At 47.3% G+C, this 19834-nt stretch overlaps 1 protein-coding gene across 1 annotated transcript in view; it reads left to right on the top strand.

The window, feature by feature from the left end:
- Window positions 1-18160, top strand: part of LOC136666224 (transmembrane protein 132C-like) — a 19641-nt gene extending 1481 nt beyond the window's left edge. The window contains exons 2-6 of the mRNA XM_066644305.1: window positions 22-65; window positions 9028-9919; window positions 10552-10618; window positions 11224-11322; window positions 17981-18160. Of these exons, the coding sequence (XP_066500402.1) occupies window positions 22-65; window positions 9028-9919; window positions 10552-10618; window positions 11224-11322; window positions 17981-18160 (1282 nt within the window). The remainder of the gene's footprint in view (window positions 1-21; window positions 66-9027; window positions 9920-10551; window positions 10619-11223; window positions 11323-17980) is intronic.
- Window positions 18161-19834: the final 1674 nt, after the last annotated feature.

The following is a 19834-nucleotide window of genomic DNA, read 5'->3' as shown; positions in this document are numbered from 1 at the left end:
ACACACTCTATCAGATTGAAGAGTGCTTGGGTGCAAGGTTAACCTGGACGTGACCTGGAAGTCACGTAAGTGGATTTCACCTATTGTAGCGAAACACGTTGAAATAAATAGAATTTTGTACGTGAAAATTCATAGAAGCCTAGAAGCCTATCCCGAACCTTAACCCTGTCCCTAAAACTAAACCAATCGTAAACACATCCATAATCCCCCAGGGGGTCAGGAGAGAGAGATTCCTGCAGCAGGTTACAGCACTGTTTCTGTAACTCTTCTTCAGGTTCATTACAGAGAGTTTAAGTGGATTTAGTGAAACTGCGCCCCCCAGTGGATAACTACCATTCGTAACCAATGATATGGGCATCATAGTCGCAAAGTGTTACCAAGCAGTGACTTTAGCTCAACACACTTGTAGGAGAATGCTATCTGCCCAGTTGTGTTCTGACAGTGCGCAGACCCCGCCCCTCTGGCTTGCCCTGTGCTGGTGTAAAGAGTAGAGCGAGGGCAGTCGGAGTCTCTCAGCCCCGTGAACGTGCTCCGTGTTCTTAATTCACTCTCAGCCTCCAACGATGAAGCGCCTCATTTTTCAATATCATTAATTTTTGCTGGAACGGTGAAGCGGCGTGATGTCCTGTTCCGTATCGATCCTCCGTGCGCACGTTTAACCGCGTTCCCGACGTGAGATCACGTGGATTCATCGTCTTCCCTCAAACCAAAGCAAAAACATGTCATCAATTATTTTCAGCAGAAGGCACAAAGTCAATAACCCTTATTAATTACAGCTGATGTAAAATATAGAGGGAGTAATATGCTGAGACAGAGAACATTGACTCCACCCACCTCCTCCTCCTGAGAGAGAGAGAGAGAGAGAGAGAGAGAGAGAGAGAGATTGTGTAATACCCCAGTCCTCCAGAATTAAACAGAGGGATCCATCACAACAACGTCAACAACATCCACTGCTTCAGTAAACATCCAACCCACAAACTGACCTCTCTCTCTCTCTCTCTGCCTGCCTCCCTCCTCTCTCTCGTCCCCCACCTCCACTCTCTCTCTCTCTCTCTCTCTCTCTCTCTCTCTCTCTCTCTCTCACACACACACTCTGTCTGTCAGTATTTAGAGCTCTTTCAGTTTCTTACCAGTTGATGTTTCAGTCCAAATCAGAAGAGATCTCTGATACCCTGTGTTCTCCTTCTCTCGCTCTCTCCCTGTCTCTCTCTCTCTCTCTCTCTCTCTCTCTCTCTCTCTCTCTCTCTCTCTCTCTCTCTCTCTCTCTCTATCTTTGAGGGTCACCCGGAGGCCCGAGAGTGTCCATCACTATGATGGCTGTGTGTGTGTGTTTGTGTGTGTGTGTGTGATCCTGGAGGGGCAGCTGTCCTCCACACTTCTGTGATTTCCTCCAAGCCGAACTGAACTTTGCAGAAATGATGCTGTTCTCCCTGCTTTGGAAACGTCAGTCACATTCACTGCATTTCTTTAATTTTACCCATCATCCTCAACCCTGACTCTAATCCTACCCTGACTCTAACCCTACCCCTTGACTTGAAGCCTACCCTGATTCTAATCGCTGACTCTAACCTGCCCTGACTCTAACACCTGCCTCTAATTATACCCTGACTCTAACTCTAACCTCAGAACCTGCCCTGACTCTACCCCCGACTCTAACACCTGACTCTAACCCTGCCTCTACCCCTGACTCTAAACCTGTCTTGACTCTAACCCTGCCCTGACTCTAAACCTGCCCTGACTCCACCCTTGACTCTAACCCTGCCCTGACTCTAACCCCTAATTCTATTCACTGAGTCTAACCCTGCCCTGACTCTAAGCCCTGGCTCTAACCACTGACTCTAACCCTGCCCTGACTTTAACCCTAACTCTAACTCAAATTTTTCACGGGTGGGGGAAAAGGTACCAGGTTCAAACAGCGAGTAGAGTCGAGTAGTGTAGGTACCATGCAGTGGAATATCACCGTTAGTGACGGCAAAATAGCTACCACTCCTAATCAATCAAAACATAGACATTTTGGGAATATCTGGGCTGCTCATTTTTCCTGTACATGTATTCATTTTTGGAGATCTTGTTGGTCAGTTTCCATAGTGACTGATCCCTCACAGCAGCAGGGCAGTGCAAAGGAAGAGCAGAGACCAAAACAAGACAAAAACACACAGAGCACAAAAAAAGAAGGAAGTGTTTCTGGTTTCAGTAAATTTCAGGCTGTTTTTCTTTCTTTTTACCAAACTGCTCTGGTACTTTTTCGAGAGCTGGTTCTGTTTGGTGTTAAACATCTCTGAATGCATTAAATCAGCCGACAACCTTGTGCACTTAATCACACCTGGCCTTCTTTCAGGGGGTGAACGGGGGGACCGTGGTGTTCCTCCCGCTGAAGGTGAACAAGGGAAAACGGAGAGAAACGTCACAGAAGTAAATGATGTGAGACGTTTAGTAGCATTCAACTCCCATATTTCATTTTCTCTTTTCAAACAAGTGTATCACTTTGTGTACCTTTCCAGTGAAATTACTGCCAAGCAGCAGATTAAAGGCCTTTTGATAAATGGCTTCCCTTTTCAGACATGCCGGTCATGTTCGTAATTTCATTTCAGCTGCTGCGCCCTACTTGCTTTTTTTCGCCTCTTTCTCTCTCCCCGTCTCTATTTTTCTTACTCGCCGGCAAACATCCGCCCGCCCTTCTGAACGAGTCTCTCCAGAAATTAAACAGAGTCAGCCGAGCTCGGAGGAATGAATTAACGTGGTTAATGTGGTTTGGCTTTATGGCTTAGCCGGGGTCCCTTCGATTCTTGGGGGAAATACTGTTTTTTAAGAGCTTTATTTTGTTGTTTCTTGGTCCGAAACCATCAGCAGTGCAACCGTGTCTGGATCTGAGACGTTCTCATCTGCATCGCTCTGATTTCAGAGAGGGTTTGCCTCTGTTTTCTACGGTGCCTCTGTCTTAGAGTGAACATAGGGAACGTGGAATAATGTGTTGTCTTTGTTCTCTTAATCATCAAGTGAGAGGCCTGTGGAAGCTTCAGCATGTGTCACATGACACAGTTATTTACCTCAACACACTTGGAGGAGAACACAAACAGCCTGATTTGCGCATTGCATTGAGACATAAGGAAGAGGAAGGGCCACACCCACTGGACATGGCACAGCACTGTTACTAATCCCAACCCACAACTGATTGTGTTTAACCAATCAGCTTCAAGCTCCGCCCATGCAGACTTGGTGTCCAGTACGCTGTAGGTCTCTCTGCAGAACACATGACCACAGAGCTGTAGACTCCAGCCCTGTGTCTGAAACGGCTCCCTGTTCACTATTCCCTACATTACTCACTATATAGTGCACAGTTATAGGGAGCTGAGTTCTGGAGGGTACAGTATTATTTCAGACCCCTCTCTCATGTCTCTGTACGTATATAAGACCTGTTCTCCGTGTTGTCAGTTGTTGTATGTGCTTCTTAATCTTGGTCTGTTCTCGGTCTTAGACCTGCGTTAGTTTCTACGTTCTCCTCTGGCTCTGTTTATCTCTGTGTTGTTTCCAAGTTAGTTTCCGTCTCTTTCTCTTTAGTCGACTTTAGGTGACTGTCTGTGAGGAGTGTGGTGTGTTCTCCCTGTGTCTGTGTGGGTTTCCTCCCGGTGACTGTCTGTGAGGAGTGTGGTGTGTTCTCTCAGTGTCTGTGTGGGTTTCCTCCGGGTGACTGTCTGTGAGGAGTGTGGTGTGTTCTCTCTGTGTCTGCGTGGGTTTCCTCTGGGTGACTGTCTGTGAGGAGTGTGGTGTGTTCTCCCTGTGTCTGCGTGGGTTTCCTCCCGGTGACTGTCTGTGAGGAGTGTGGTGTGTTCTCTCAGTGTCTGTGTGGGTTTCCTCCGGGTGACTGTCTGTGAGGAGTGTGGTGTGTTCTCTCTGTGTCTGCGTGGGTTTCCTCTGGGTGACTGTCGGTGAGGAGTGTGGTGTGTTCTCCCTGTGTCTGCGTGGGTTTCCTCCCGGTGACTGTCTGTGAGGAGTGTGGTGTGTTCTCTCAGTGTCTGTGTGGGTTTCCTCCCGGTGACTGTCTGTGAGGAGTGTGGTGTGTTCTCTCAGTGTCTGCGTGGGTTTCCTCCGGGTGACTGTCTGTGAGGAGTGTGGTGTGTTCTCTCTGTGTCTGCGTGGGTTTCCTCCGGGTGACTGTCTGTGAGGAGTGTGGTGTGTTCTCTCTGTGTCTGCGTGGGTTTCCTCCAGGTGACTGTCTGTGAAGAGTGTGGTGTGTTCTCCCTGTGTCTGCGTGGGTTTCCTCCCGGTGACTGTCTGTGAGGAGTGTGGTGTGTTCTCTCAGTGTCTGTGTGGGTTTCCTCCCGGTGACTGTCTGTGAGGAGTGTGGTGTGTTCTCTCAGTGTCTGCGTGGGTTTCCTCCCGGTGACTGTCTGTGAGGAGTGTGGTGTGTTCTCTCAGTGTCTGTGTGGGTTTCCTCCGGGTGACTGTCTGTGAGGAGTGTGGTGTGTTCTCTCAGTGTCTGTGTGGGTTTCCTCCGGGTGCTCCGGTTTCCTCCCACACTCCAAAAACACACGTTGGTAGGTGGATTGACGATTCAAAAGTGTTCGTAGGTGTGAGTGTGTGAGTGAATGTGTGTGTGTGTCTGTGTTGCCCTGTGAAGGACTGGCGCCCCCTCCAGGGTGTATTCCCGCCTTGCACCCAATGATTCCAGGTAGGCTCTGGACCCACCGTGACCCTGAACTGGATAAGGGTTACAGATAATGAAGGAACTTTTCTCTTTATGAAACTCCTTTTGTCGCCTGTGATTTTGGCTCTTTGTGCTTTATTTACAACCACGAAGAGTTAATAATATAGTGTATAATACATACGATGAGAGTTCACAGATTTATAGTCAATTTAAACTGACCGTGACAGCTCCTGCCGTCGTGTCGTATACGAGCGAAAGAACTGGCGAAGCTTGAGTCTGCGATCTTTTTATTTGATCAATCATAGCACAAAACCAATCAAGCAACGTAAATGAATCATTAAATATTAAACAAAGTCACGCTGCCTCAAAACGCTTCCGTGAATCTGTTCTATGGATCTCCTCCTGAGTGTCGCCAACTGGAGGGGAACCGTCCGTGCTGTTTAAGAGGTCACATTCTGCGATGTTCTGTGTAATCACAGTTCCACAATTGATTAGTAAATGTCCCTCTCAGTGATGTGTAGTAGCAGAGGAGTGTTTCATCCTTCCATCCTCAGTCACTGCTGAAGACGGAGATGCGAGGAGAGGGGGCCGGAGGGAGCGAGGCAATCAGTGAGTGGATTGCTCTTGAGCGTAAGGTCAGAAAGTGCTCCATCGGTAATTAACGGAGGATTTAAAAGCCGTGCAGGGCAGCGGGGTCCTGGTGTCCAGAGAGTTTTGACATGTTCCGAGCAGCCCGCTGGACACAGAGCGTTAACCTGCGTCCCTCAGGCTTCGAGGTGTGAAGCTCAGATGTAAGTCTTTAAAAGCAGTAGTTATAAGATGGTGAATAGCGCCTATAAAGGGGAATGTTTTTCAAAGAGAGTGAGTGAGTTACATGAGGGAAGATTATGCCGTGGTCTTTTGAAGAGGTCCTTGGATCGGTGGCCGATGAAAGAATCCAGCGAGAGCTGGACGCTGCAACAAGGAAGGAACACACTCTACTGATCTGTCTGAACTGATGACGGAGCTGTGTTCAGTCCCAAACAACAACAACAACAACACGCCGATACACCATGAGTAAACAATGCTGCCATTGTTGTGGTTTCCAAAGCCTGCTGTTAACGTTAGAGACGCCTGATATATTTCGAGGGCTGAGCAGAGCTAATGGAAGAACTACCAGAGCACAGGTCCAAAAAAGCGAGTAGAGCCAAGCTGAGCCGTGTAGGTGCCATGCAGTGGAAAAACAATGTAAGACTGTGTTGGACAAAGACTTTAAGTCCTGGTAACTTTGCTGTGGGGCGGCATGGTGGCGCAGCAGGTAGTGTCGCAGTCACACAGCTCCAGGGGCCTGGAGGTTGTGGGTTTGATTCCCGCTCCGGGTGACTGACTGTGAGGAGTGTGGTGTGTTCTCCCTGTGTCTGCGTGGGTTTCCTCCGGGTGAATGTCTGTGAGGAGTGTGGCGTGTTCTCTCTGTGTCTGCGTGGGTTTCCTCCGGGTGAATGTCTGTGAGGAGTGTGGCGTGTTCTCTCTGTGTCTGCGTGGGTTTCCTCCGGGTGAATGTCTGTGAGGAGTGTGGCGTGTTCTCTCTGTGTCTGCGTGGGTTTCCTCCGGGTGACTGTCTGTGAGGAGTGTGGTGTGTTCTCCCTGTATCTGCGCGGGTTTCCTCCGGGTGAATGTCTGTGGGGAGTGTGGCGTGTTCTCTCTGTGTCTGCGTGGGTTTCCTCCGGGTGACTGTCTGTGAGGAGTGTGGTGTGTTCTCTATGTGTCTGTGTGGGTTTCCTCCGGGTGAATGTCTGTGAGGAGTGTGGTGTGTTCTACCTGTGTGTGCGTGGGTTTCCTCTGGGTGCTCCGGTTTCCTCCCACAGTCCAAAAACACACATTGGTAGGTGGATTGGCGACTCAAAAGTGTCCGTAGGTGTGAGTGAATGTGAGTGTGTGTTGCCCTGTGAAGGACTGGCGCCCCCTCCAGGGTGTATTCCCGCCTTGCGCCCAATGATTCCCGGTAGGCTCTGGACCCACCGCGACCCTGAACTGGATAAGGGTTACAGTTGTAATTTCTAAGACACACTTTACATCCCTGAGTGTAAGAGACCACTGTGAAACTCCTCCCCACTGCTTGAGGCTTTTCACATTTTTTTTTTTTTTCAAATTCCAATTTTCACAAATGTTCAATAATTAGACCATAATGCAATACCTTGGCGAACATTTCTTGGAGTAAAAAGAATAGTTAGGGTTACAAATGAGCTAGAGTTATTCCTTTATGGCTGATTGCATCCAATTTCGAGAGCGTCGTTCTCATAACGCAGTTAAAAGATAAAACACTTTCTAAAGAGTCCACTTTGAAAGCTTAGTAAAAACGCCTGTGCTGCTTTCATCTCGGCTCTCAAGTGTGTGTGTGTGTGTTAGCCTCCTGTTGTCTGCCAGACTCATCAACTGGACTCATCAGTCTCCTCAGCACTTTCCGACCGAGCCCAGATCAATGTTTGTGCTCGAGGCTCTGCTGCGGAGGATATGATAGCCTTCAGCAGCTGCTAGCATTAGCGGCCGGGGAGATTTTCCTCAATAAACGTCACCGCTGGCTGCTCTGGGAACAGCTCTGTACTTCACTTTAAGAGGTCTTATTCGGGGAAGTGATTGCTAAGGCTAATCCTAGATGAGCTTGAGGAAGCAGAATGGAGGAAGGGAAAGCCTTGGTATAGCCGGTATCCGGGAGTGTATATACCCTAGAGTCATTTCTGAGCTTCTATAGGTTGTGCGTCAGCTTGGGTATCTTCTCCACCGATGCAAATCTGAACGGTTTCAGAGACGACGCCGGCAGAGTGTTGTCTGGTGGTCTTTGGTTGAATTCTTGTTGTTTCCAGGAGGATATTTGAAATTTCCGGTTGTGTTCACTTCATCAAAGATGATTAGAGGTGGTAGGCAGCAGACACGAGGAGCACAGTCTTCTCCCGGTTGAAGATTGAGGATTCAGATTGTTCACCCAATCTGTATCTCTCCAAAACAATTTGGGATGTAATTTAGCTGCGAATCACAAATGCATCACATTCACACTTTCACTGATTGCGAGTGTAACACCCAGAAGCTTATGGCTTTGAAATAATAACAAGTTCTGGGTCTGTTTATTGACTCAGCACTCGTCTGCAACTCCATATTGTAAGTAGCTTTTCCGGTGTTCATCAACAACTCGTAAATGCCTCGTGTGAAAGATGTATACACTCTCGGAGATGGACCGACGCCAGTGCAGTTGTGCAGACGACAGTGGTGTAACTCGCTACACTAAACCAGCACTGATTCCTTTGGCTCGTATTTTCATTGCCCGATGTATTCATCACAACTGAACTCCCAAAGACAGGCTGAGCTCAGTGAAATTGTACATTTTGCTTCATTTCCTTACACGGTGTTTCTACTCTATGTTGATTGAAATAAACATGATATTGTACAGGTTTTTGTCGCTGAAAAACGTTTCTTGTTTAGTAACCTACAACACAGATAATCAACTTTCAAGAGATGTTCACGTGCTCCCAGTAGGGGGTGCATCTCATGGTGGGGTGCTGAATTTAGCGTAACACTGCTCTGGTGTGGGTGCACCTCCAATGCAGCTCCAATGCTGTTGTATTCTCGTGTTTGTATTTGCATTGCATTCTCCTTTAATGCTGTTGTGTTCTTTGTTATTATTTGTTTCTGTGCTGTGAATGTTGCTGTGATATGACCCAGTGGGCCACTGTAGTTTATGGATGTTTCACCCTAACACTAAAACTAACCCCAGCATGAAAAATCTGCCTTAAAACGACCCTAAAATAAACTCTAAACCTAACTCTTAAATATAATTGTAACTCTACGTTGGTTAGAAACAGCAGGTGTTTTGTACTTGTTTAATGCTGTTGTTAAAACTTACACATATTCATTTTAAATCTAACACCAAGCTTCAAAAGATCAGAGCTGTCTCAGTTTGGTGCTGGTTAAATGGGTACATAAGAGAGTTTGAATGTATTTAGTGAAACAGCGCCTCCAGTAGTTGGGCGCTCACTTATTGAATCGACAATTACACTGAAAGAACAAGTGCAAATTTTGTTGAAGCAAAGAATAAAAACTGACAAAGTGTATCTATAAATGAATAAGTAAAACACAGATGTTACACATTTCTGGGGGAATATTTTTTAAGTGAAACAAGTAAAACTTTAAAAATCTTGTTGGAGCAGAGCCCTGTTTCTCTGCAGTGAACTGAGAAATTCATGAATTTACAAGGACACTAGGCCAGTAGAAACGAAACATACTAAAGATGACAACGAACGCAGCAGGGCCTGAAGATAAAGGGGAGTTCTGATCTTAAGCTGGATGCCCCCAGTTATTCCTGCTCCTGTTGTGATCTAATCATCCTGACCTTTCTCTCTTCTCTGTGTCAGTTACAGACGGCCGGATCCTGGAGAGCCTGCAGCGATACACCTCTGCTCCCACTTACCTCCCTGTCAACTTCCAGCTTCTCAACACCGACTCATCCTTCTTCCTCAAGGAGGCGACGCAGGAATTCATGCGCAACTCCAGCCTCCTCTCCAGAACGGAACCCTTCTTCATCCACCAAGCCAGGAAGCCTCCGTCCCTCATTGCCAGCTATGGTACACTCTCTTTGGAGCAAGCTGTGCCTCTGGACCTCCTCCAGACTCCCGGGACTTTCGTGACCTCCTCGGATCTCTTCACCTTTAACTGGAATGTGCAGACTTTCATCCTCACGGAGAAGATCTACCTGGACAAGCCCAAGGTCCAGGTCCTTTTCTATGTATCTGGGAGAGACTGGGATGACTACACCACTGTGGACAAGCTTCCTTGCGTCCGTATGTTCGCCTTCCATGAGACGCAGGAAGTCCGCGGCAGCTGTAGGCTCCGGAGTGAGCTGGGAATCTGTGTGGCCGAGCTGGAGCCCCTTCCCGGATGGTATGCTCCTCCGAGTGTTGTTCCTGGACGCCAGAGAGGAACGGATTTGTCGAGCGGGACGTCCGTGGAGCTTTACTACTCCCTCCACGTGGTGGAAAGCGGCGAGTGTCTTGGTGAGGATTTGGGAGTCAGGCATTCTGCCCGAATGGAACAGGAAGGCTTATTTGGATCTGCCACATCTACGCCCAGGAAGAGGATCGGAAGCGTGAGGCTTTTCAGGATGCTGGCTGTCCCGGATTTGTCCGAGCAACGTCTGGATGGGAATTTTGCAGTGCTTGTGCCCTCAGCGCCAGTCCGACCGAGGGATAGCGTGTCGGCTTATGTTGCAGCTTCGCCCTATTCTCCTGTGGAAATGTTCACTCTGAGGTAAGACCGGGTTCAGTTCAAATATTTGGCAGGGTTTTGTTTGTGCTGAGGTCTTGAAAATCACAGAACAGGAAGATACTGCGGTTGTTTGTAGAGTTTCTCATTAGTTTGCCTCATCTTTGATCGTTTGAGACATTTGCCACAGAAGATGGCGGCTTAATACTCTATGTAGTGTGCTAGTGTGTGGCTTGTGATAAAGCAGTAGTAACTCAGTGAGAATCACAGATGTTTAAACGTTAGCTTTTGATAATGTTTACTAAGGTCTCCTCAGTCTTTGAAGTGAGCAAATCTCCTTTCTCACGTCTGTCTCTGTCATTTACTCAACAAGGCATGTGTGAAACAAGCTGAAACTTTTTCAAGTTTCTCAAGACCCAGAAATCCACTGGGTGGAGTCTGACCACTTCCAGCTCCGCCCATTACGGCTAAGGCCTTAGGTTTAGTGCTTGGTTGTCTTTTCCTCTTATTGTACTACAGTAAACCCATGGCTCTGTATTAACCAAGCTCTGCCAGATCGTTTGCCCCACCTCTTAGTGTCACAGTCCAATCAGCGTTTTATTCAGTACAGTCCCACCTTTTTTCTGTACAATGGTGGAAAATCGCCCCAGACTCCTCTCATAAACTCTCATGTTAAGCTCTTTTTTTAGAGCTGCAGAGCCTTCAGTTCATTCTCAGTGGGTTCTGGGAGGGCTCACCCCTAACGTACTTTCATCACAGACAAGGTGAGGCATGTTCCAAACTGCCCCCTACTCTATTCCCTATGTTGCTCACTATGTAGTGAAGTATATAGTGAATAGGGCACTGATTAATTTTGGGCACAACCCTGTACAGATACCCGGAGCAGCCCGAGCCGTGTAGAGAGAGCAGCTAGCGATCTGGTCTTCTGTAAACGTCACAGTACTCTTTATTCTGGAACCCTGGTAACTAAAAAAATAAATAAAAATCTGAAGACTGTGGAGTGAGAAATGTGTAGAAGTTTATATGAGTCGTGATAAAGCTGGCCTCTCTTCAAAATATCTGTGAGGACGCCTCAATGACAGTTTATTTGGTTATGACCAAAGCTGAGTGTTGATTCGCTATAGAGGCAAAGTAACTTTATTAAATAAGACTTTTATAATGATCTCCTGGATAAAGCTCACCACAAACACTGTACAGTGTCTAGATAAAGAGAAGGCTTTATGAATCTAAAGGTTACTGGTGGTATTTCTATATGAGGTGACCACAAAAATAAAACTCCTCAACGTTAGATGACGCTGTCAGGTTAGATTCCTGATTCATTTGTACAGTGCCATGTGCCTGTTGTCTAGATGGCTACTGAACAAGCCGTCATCACAACCACTCCTGGTTCTGTAGAGCTGGCCTTCTCTGAAACGTCCCAACAGAAGCTTCTGGAAACCGGGAAACCGGTGATTAAAGACGTCACAGAAAGAACTTTTTGTTTATGGACTTTAAAAAACAGAGTTTGGAAAGATATTGACACTTTTTTCATTTTTACCGCTTGTCTTCTCTGACCACTTCACCTCAGAGCTGTTGACGTTGGGCACATCGGCTTTTCCCCACAAGATTGAGGCGTTTCCTTGGCGGTCCACCACAATCATTACGTATCGTTTTCGGATCAGCGGAGAGACCTTTCCGTCCTCGGCTTTCTGAGGACTTTCTGTTGGCGCTGGGTGCTCGGGCTCCTTCACTTGGACTTTGTATTTGCTTGATTTAGCACAGCTTTTTTTTTTTATTTACCTTGGCGGGGAAAAGAGTGTCTTCATCTCCCAGAGAAAATATCACTGAGCCCGGCTGAGTCGGTGGGCATTAATTAGAATTTGCAGATGCAGCTAAGTGATTTAGGTAATTAACACACAATGCAAATGAGGATGTCATCAATTAGAATGCGCCTCCATTAGCGTAATGACTGCGAGCTCCTCCGATCGTAATCACGGCGGGTGAGAACATTTATAAACCATAAGAGACGGCGACGTGACAAGAGGTCAAGCCAATTTGTCAGCCCTCCTAAAGGGAGGGAAGCTAATGTGCAGTGATGTAGCAGAAGGAGATGCTAGCATGCTAATGAAAATGAAAGCTGACTGCAATGACTAACGAGCTGAGGAGACCTTCGCTGACCCGGGGCAAGCGCTCGGCTTCTGGGGAAGTTGGTGCCGTTTGGGAATCTGTTGTTCACTCTCGGGAATTCATTACAGTCTCGTTTCTTCACTCGTCCTCATCGTTCACACGAAGCTGGAGGTCTGTTTCACAACCAATAATCGCATTATTCGCCCAATCGCCACACGATAAACGCTTGGTTTACACCATTTTATGTAAATGATCAGGAATGAAATGGTTGCATTAGGGCTTCATTGGCATCTTTTTAATCACACAGGACCGAGGCAGGGTCAGGTGACTTCAGGAGATGTGTGCATTAGAGCTAATAAGGGTTTAATAACTCGCTAATATATCAAGACGTTTCATATTTCAATGTAGAAGTTGTCATCGCTAATTAGAGCCTGAAACGCACTAAACGGTTTTTAAATGAGTTAATTTGCATCATTAATTCAGTCTCTATTTATGGTATTTTTATTGTAAATAAAACGGGGCTCCTGCCGTTTCCAGAGCTGGGTCTTCAGCTGACGGAGGATAATTTCACACACTCACCCTGTCACTTACACACACACACACACGCACACACTCACCCTGTCACTTACACACACACTCATCTTGTCACTTACACACACACACACACACACACACACACACCTGTGGATAATTTCACACACTCACCCTGTCACTTACACTCACACACACACACACACACACACCTGTGGATAATTTCACACACTCACCCTGTCACTTACACACACACACTCACAGACACGTGGATAATTTCACACACTCACCCTGTCATTTACACACACACACACACCTGTGGATAATTTCACACACTCACACTGTCACTTACACACACACTCACAGACACATGGATAATTTCACACACTCACCCTGTCACTTACACACACACACACAGACACGTGGATAATTTCACACACTCACCCTGTCACTTACACACACACACACACACACACACACACTCACAGACACGTGGATAATTTCACACACTCACCCTGTCACTTACACACACACACACACACACCTGTGGATAATTTCACACACTCACCCTGTCACTTACACACACACTCACAGACACGTGGATAATTTCACACACTCACCCTGTCACTTACACACACACACACACACACACACACACTCACAGACACGTGGATAATTTCACACACTCACCCTGTCACTTACACTCACACACACACATACACACGCACGCACACACTCATCCTATCACTTACACACACACTCACAGACACGTGGATAATTTCACACACTCACCCTGTCACTTACACTCACACACACACATACACACGCACGCACACACTCATCCTATCACTTACACACACACTCACAGACACGTGGATAATTTCACACACTCACCCTGTCACTTACACACACTCTTACACACACCTGTGTATAATTTCACACACTCCTCCAGTCACTTACACACACACACACACACTCACCCAGTCACTCTCGCACACAAACACACTCACACCTGTTTACAGTTTCACACACTCACCAGTCACTCACACACTCATGTGGAACATTTCATACACTCACCCAGTCAGTCACACACTCACCCACCCACACACACACACACACACACACACACACACTCAACTGTAGACAATTTCACCCAGTCACTCACTAAAGTAAATCCATATTAAGTAAAAGTGTATTATGGACATCAGACTGTATGAATGGGCGGAGCTAAAGTGCTGTAGGCGGATATACACCAATCAGACATTGACCCGGGGGTGGGCAATACACCTATGGTCTGGTTACAGCGCCCGCTGCTGAGGGGGAGTTATATTAGGCCGAGACAGAAGGGTTGGAGCGTCTCAGAACCCAGGCGCTGTGTGGCGCTCCCAGTGTGCAGTGGTTAGAAATGTTCAAAAGTGGTCCCAGGAAGGACTAACAGATGTGTGTGTGGTGCGAAAGGGTCAGGGTGAGCCCACAGCTCCCCCCCACAGCACGCCCTCTTCCAACACCACCCACAGTGACCGGGCTGTTGAGGCATTTTGTATTTTGTGTTTATGGGGAAGAGAGGGAGGGAAATGTAGTGTCTGGACATCATCCAAAGCCTCTTTGTCAAGGCCAGCTCCACAGCTGAGAGATGCAGATAGGGCTGGAGCTGTGGGCTTGTGTAACAAATGCTGCCAGGTGTGTGTGTGTGTGTGGTCTAAAAAGCCCTCGTGACCACTGCTGAAATGACTCTGATCTTTTCAAGTACAACATAATTATAGTTGGCTGTCGCTGGCTTTCTAAAGAGTGTCTGTCCACACGAGCGAAAGATCTCCGCAGATTAGCGCGGCTCTAGCGAAGACCTTTATCCGCCGTCCAGAGGCGCTCCCAGGAACCTGCGCAGGTCCAAGTCCTTTTACGTAAGTCAGACAGGACTCTTTCCATCAAACGAAGCGGTTTGGTTCAAGATCCTTGAAAGCTTTTCCACTTGATTTGATGTGAACCAAGGATACGTCACCAGCGGGGGGCGCTGTGGGGGCGGGGTTCCGGCATCACTGTGTGACTTTCTGTGAGGAGTGTGGTGTGTTCTCCCTGTGTCTGCGTGGGTTTCCTCCGGGTGATTGTCTGTGAGGAGTGTGGTGTGTTCTCCCTGTGTCTGCGTGGGTTTCCTCCGGGTGACTGTCTGTGAGGAGTGTGGTGTGTTCTCCCTGTGTCTGCGTGGGTTTCCTCCGGGTGACTGTCTGTGAGGAGTGTGGTGTGTTCTCCCTGTGTCTGCGCGGGTTTCCTCCGGGTGACTGTCTGTGAGGAGTGTGGTGTGTTCTCCCTGTGTCTGCGTGGGTTTCCTCCGGGTGACTGTCTGTGAGGAGTGTGGTGTGTTCTCCCTGTGTCTGCGTGGGTTTCCTCCGGGTGACTGTCTGTGAGGAGTGTGGTGTGTTCTCCCTGTGTCTGCGTGGGTTTCCTCCGGGTGACTGTCTGTGAGGAGTGTGGTGTGTTCTCCCTGTGTTTGTGTGAGTTTCCTCCGGGTGACTGTCTGTGAGGAGTGTGGTGTGTTCTCCCTGTGTCTGTGTGAGTTTCCTCCGGGTGATTGTCTGTGAGGAGTGTGGTGTGTTCTCCCTGTGTCTGCGTGGGTTTCCTCCGGGTGACTGTCTGTGAGGAGTGTGGTGTGTTCTCCCTGTGTCTGCGTGGGTTTCCTCCGGGTGATTGTCTGTGAGGAGTGTGGTGTGTTCTCCCTGTGTCTGCGTGGGTTTCCTCCGGGTGACTGTCTGTGAGGAGTGTGGTGTGTTCTCCCTGTGTCTGCGTGGGTTTCCTCCGGGTGACTGTCTGTGAGGAGTGTGGTGTGTTCTCCCTGTGTCTGCGTGGGTTTCCTCCGGGTGATTGTCTGTGAGGAGTGTGGTGTGTTCTCCCTGTGTCTGCGTGGGTTTCCTCCGGGTGACTGTCTGTGAGGAGTGTGGTGTGTTCTCCCTGTGTCTGCGTGGGTTTCCTCCGGGTGATTGTCTGTGAGGAGTGTGGTGTGTTCTCCCTGTGTCTGCGTGGGTTTCCTCCGGGTGACTGTCTGTGAGGAGTGTGGTGTGTTCTCCCTGTGTCTGCGTGGGTTTCCTCCGGGTGCTCCCGTTTCCTCCCACAGTCCAAAAACACACGTTGGTGGGTGGATTGGTGACTCTAAAGTGTCCGTAGGTGTGAGTGTGTCTGTGTTGCCCTCCAGGGTTTATTCTCGCCTTGCGCCCGATGATTCCAGGTAGGCTCTGATCCCACCGCGATCCTGAACTGGATAAGGGTTACAGATAATGAATGAATAGTCACTTAAAGTGGAAATGTCTCTAAACTCGGTAGACAGCTAACTGCATTAGCGACAGTGCTACAAAACTAAACAACTCCAGTTACAAATGAGTTTCTGTGGGAATTCAAACAGTGAATAAGATCTTACAGATGAGAACAGTCGCTGTTCTTCTCAAACACACCCTTCCACCATAAAGTAAACAAACCAGAGAGGTGCAGTTCCCTTTAAGCTCTTATTGTTAAACTGTTTTTAATAGATGCACAGTTTTGTCTCTGTTTGTGGCAAACAGAAAGCAGCTGTTCCCCTCTAAACTCTGTGTGCCCGTGTACAACAAAAGACTGGACTCACCCCTGCTGTGAATCGGTTCCAAGTCAAACATCGAGTCGGAAAAGGATGTGATAAGTAATCGGATCTGACTGGGAATTCTGTTCAGCAAGTAGTGCTCTCGCACCAAACGGATTAAACAATTCCGTCCCTCTACTCAGGTCCGAACAGCATTAGCTCTCTATCAGACATCCACAAAGAGGTAATTTAATCGGGTCCGAGTCAATTCACGTCCGAGTCCTGGGCCAGTCTCTAGTGCTTTCTGACCAATCAGATTCCGGTGTCCATTTTCCCTGCTCAGTGCGAGGGCTGTTATCTGGAATCAATGAACGCAAGTTGACGTATAACAATGAAATATGATGCGTCCAGTGACACAGTAACCGACCGGCTTATGTTTAATGATGAAATATCGTGTGTTAAACGCCGGGAGAAAGGCCACTCGCGGGGCCAGTTTCTAAAGGATTAATATCACTTTAGAGAGCTAAAGACCTGCGGACAAGATCCATGAATTACAGCAGCGAGACCGGACGGCGGATCAATCGGCCGATGTTACAGAGCTGGACAAGGTGCGACCGGAGAGGAAAACGGCTGCGGGGGGTTTAATAAATACTGCAGCACGGCATATTGTTTATTATTCCTTATCATGCTACCAGCCTCAAATACACTGACACTGCAGTATGCAAATGAGCCTCTGACCAATCTCTGAATGTTTAATGGTGTGTGGTGAGATCCAGAGACTTTTAAACATGGTCAAGATTTGAGGGATTTACACAAAACTGTGAAATCTTGCAAAGAAAAGTCTTAAAGCTAATGTTTATTATGTTTTTTTTTTATTATTGTTTTCAGTATACTACAACAAGTCAAGTCATAAATATTCATTCATTCATTGTCTGTAACTCTTATCCGATTCAGGGTCTCGGTGGGTCCGGAGCCTACCCAGAATTATTGGGCGTAAGGTGGAACACACCCTGGAGGGGGCGCCAGTCCTTCAGTTATTAACATTTACAGTAATATTTTCATAAAAAATAATTGTTAGAGCAAAGTCTTCAGTTCGGAGCATGAATGTCAAACTTAACCCTACAGTAATGCTAACTTCTGCTAGCACTCCTATGGGATTTCTAATATTATGTTAGCACCAAAATAATGAGGTATGTTAATATTTGTTATTGTGTTGTAGATTAAACAAAAAAATGTACTTAAAAAATACCAAAACGGTTCAGATGTTGACATCCTAAACTGAGAGAGATTGAGATTTCTTTGATACATACTCCTGCTCTCACTAAAACTAATGCTAAAACTCTTGCTAAAACCCTGGCTGAAACTCTTGCTATAACTCTGGCTAAAACTCTCACTAATACTCTCGCTAAAACTCTGGCTAAACCTCTTGCTAAAACTCTCGCTAAAGCTCTCGCTAAAACTATGTCTAAAATTCTGGCTAAAACTCTCGCTAAAACTATGTATAAAACTCTTGCTAAAACTCTCACTAATACTCTCGCTAAACCTCTCGCTAAACCTCTCGCTAAAACTCTGGCTAAACCTCTTGCTAAAACTCTCGCTAAAGCTCTCGCTAAAACTATGTCTAAAACTCTTGCTAAAACTCTGGCTAGAACTCTCGCTAAAGCTCTCGCTAAAACTATGTATAAAACTCTTGCTAAAACTCTTGCTAAAACTCTCACTAATACTCTTGCTAAAACTCTTGCTAAAACTATGGCTAAAACTCTCGCTAAAACTATGACAAAAACTCTTGCTAAAACTCTCGCTAAAACTCTTGATAAAAATCTGGCTAAAACTATGGCTAAAACTCTCGCTAAAACTTGGCTAGAGTGGAATATTTTTCAATGTTTCTGCTGCTTCCTTTTCCATTATTTTCTGTTGATATTTCAAAGACGGCTCCGCTAGCCTCTCCTCCAAATCTGCTTTCTAATTATCGCGTCGTGCTGTGTGGAAAACCGTTTGAAACGCCTGGCTTCATTCGGGTCGTGGAACGCTTCCTGTGGCTCACTTCAAATATAAACAGCCGTCGCCCGCTGCCCCGAGTAAACACTGCGCTGCTCCTGCTGGATTAGGGCTGCTCTTCTGCAGCTGCTGCTTATCTGCTCAGGCAGACATGCGCTTACACACACTAACACACCCCCAAACACACTCTCACACACAAACACATGCTAACACACACCCCCAAACACACTCACACACCCTCAAACACACTCTCACACACAAACACACACTAACACACACCCCCGAACACACTCACACACCCTCAAACACACTCTCACACACAAACACATGCTAACACACACCGCCAAACACACTCACACACCCTCAAACACACTCACACACCCTGAAACACACTCTCACACACAAACACATGCTAACACACACCGTCAAACACACTCACACACCCTCAAACACACTCACACACCCTCAAACACACTCTCACACGCCCAAACACACTCACACACGCTAACACACCCCCCCAAACACACTCTCACACACAAACACACGCTAACACACTCACACACCCCCGAACACACTCACACACGCCCAAACACACTCACACACGCTAACACACACCCCCAAACACACTCTCACACACAAACACACGCTAACACACTCACACACTCCCAAACACACACCCCCAAACACACTCACACACACAAACACATGCTCACACACACCTTCTGTTGTTTCCCTGCACTTTGGCAGGTCCAGTGTGTCTCTAAAAAGGACCCTGGGTTCGATGGCGTAGATGTTTTTTGGTAAATGTGCTACAAATAGCCCCTGTGTGAACTGTAATGGGGTGTGTTTACTCATAGACCACTGTCTGAATCCTGGGCCACCTCTGTCCAGACCACAGCACCAACAGATCACCCAGGATTTATGGGCCCTTCACTTTAAAGTGCAGCTACAACACTATGATCTTCCTGTGTCCACTCTCTGTCCACTCTGTGAGACACTCCTCCCTCGTTGGTCCACCTTGTAGATGTAGAGTCAGAGACAGTAGCTCATCTGTCACTGCACAGTGTGTGTCGCTCGTCCTCTAGTCCTTCATCAGTGACACAGGACGCTGTCGGCTGGATGTTTTTGGTCGGTGGACTGTTCTCAGTGCAGACACTGAGGGGTTTAAAAACTCCAGCAGCACTGCTGTGTCTGATCCACTCTACACCAGCACAACACACACTAACACACCACCACCACGTCAGTGTCACTGCAGCGCTGAGAATGATCCTCTGTGGGGGTTCCTGTGGTGAAAGGGGGCTAATAAAGTATGCAGAGCAATGGGCACGCTAAAGATTGCTCCTGATTGGTTAATCAGGTGATGTTATAGACTCAGGAGCAAAATAAAAGTCCTGATGAGCTGCGGTGAAGTCTGAGACGCCGGTGTGCGGCGGCGCTGTTGAAACAGGAGATCAGACCCGGGTCGTATCGACCCCTCGCTCCCGTAATCTTTCTCTATTGAGCGCGGGGGGCTTTCTTTCACTGTCTTTTTGTGTGTGCTCTCTCTCTCTCTCTCTCTGATTATACTCACACTCAGTAGCGCCCATTTTTCCAACGGCAGGTCCTTTCTTGTTTCTCTCTTCCTCGAGTGTAGATCGATAGCTAAATCTTCCATCCCTTCAACTCTCTCTCGTTTCCCTCTGTTTTTCTCGGTCTCTAACCTATTCCCTTTGTTCCAGTCTGTAATAATATTTCCCTCTGTTGCTCTCACACCATCTATCTATCTATCTATCTATCTATCTATC

This window comes from Hoplias malabaricus, chromosome 14, assembly GCF_029633855.1.
Source record: "Hoplias malabaricus isolate fHopMal1 chromosome 14, fHopMal1.hap1, whole genome shotgun sequence".
Classification (NCBI taxonomy): domain Eukaryota; kingdom Metazoa; phylum Chordata; class Actinopteri; order Characiformes; family Erythrinidae; genus Hoplias; species Hoplias malabaricus.
This window is presented reverse-complemented; position numbering and strand designations above follow the sequence as displayed.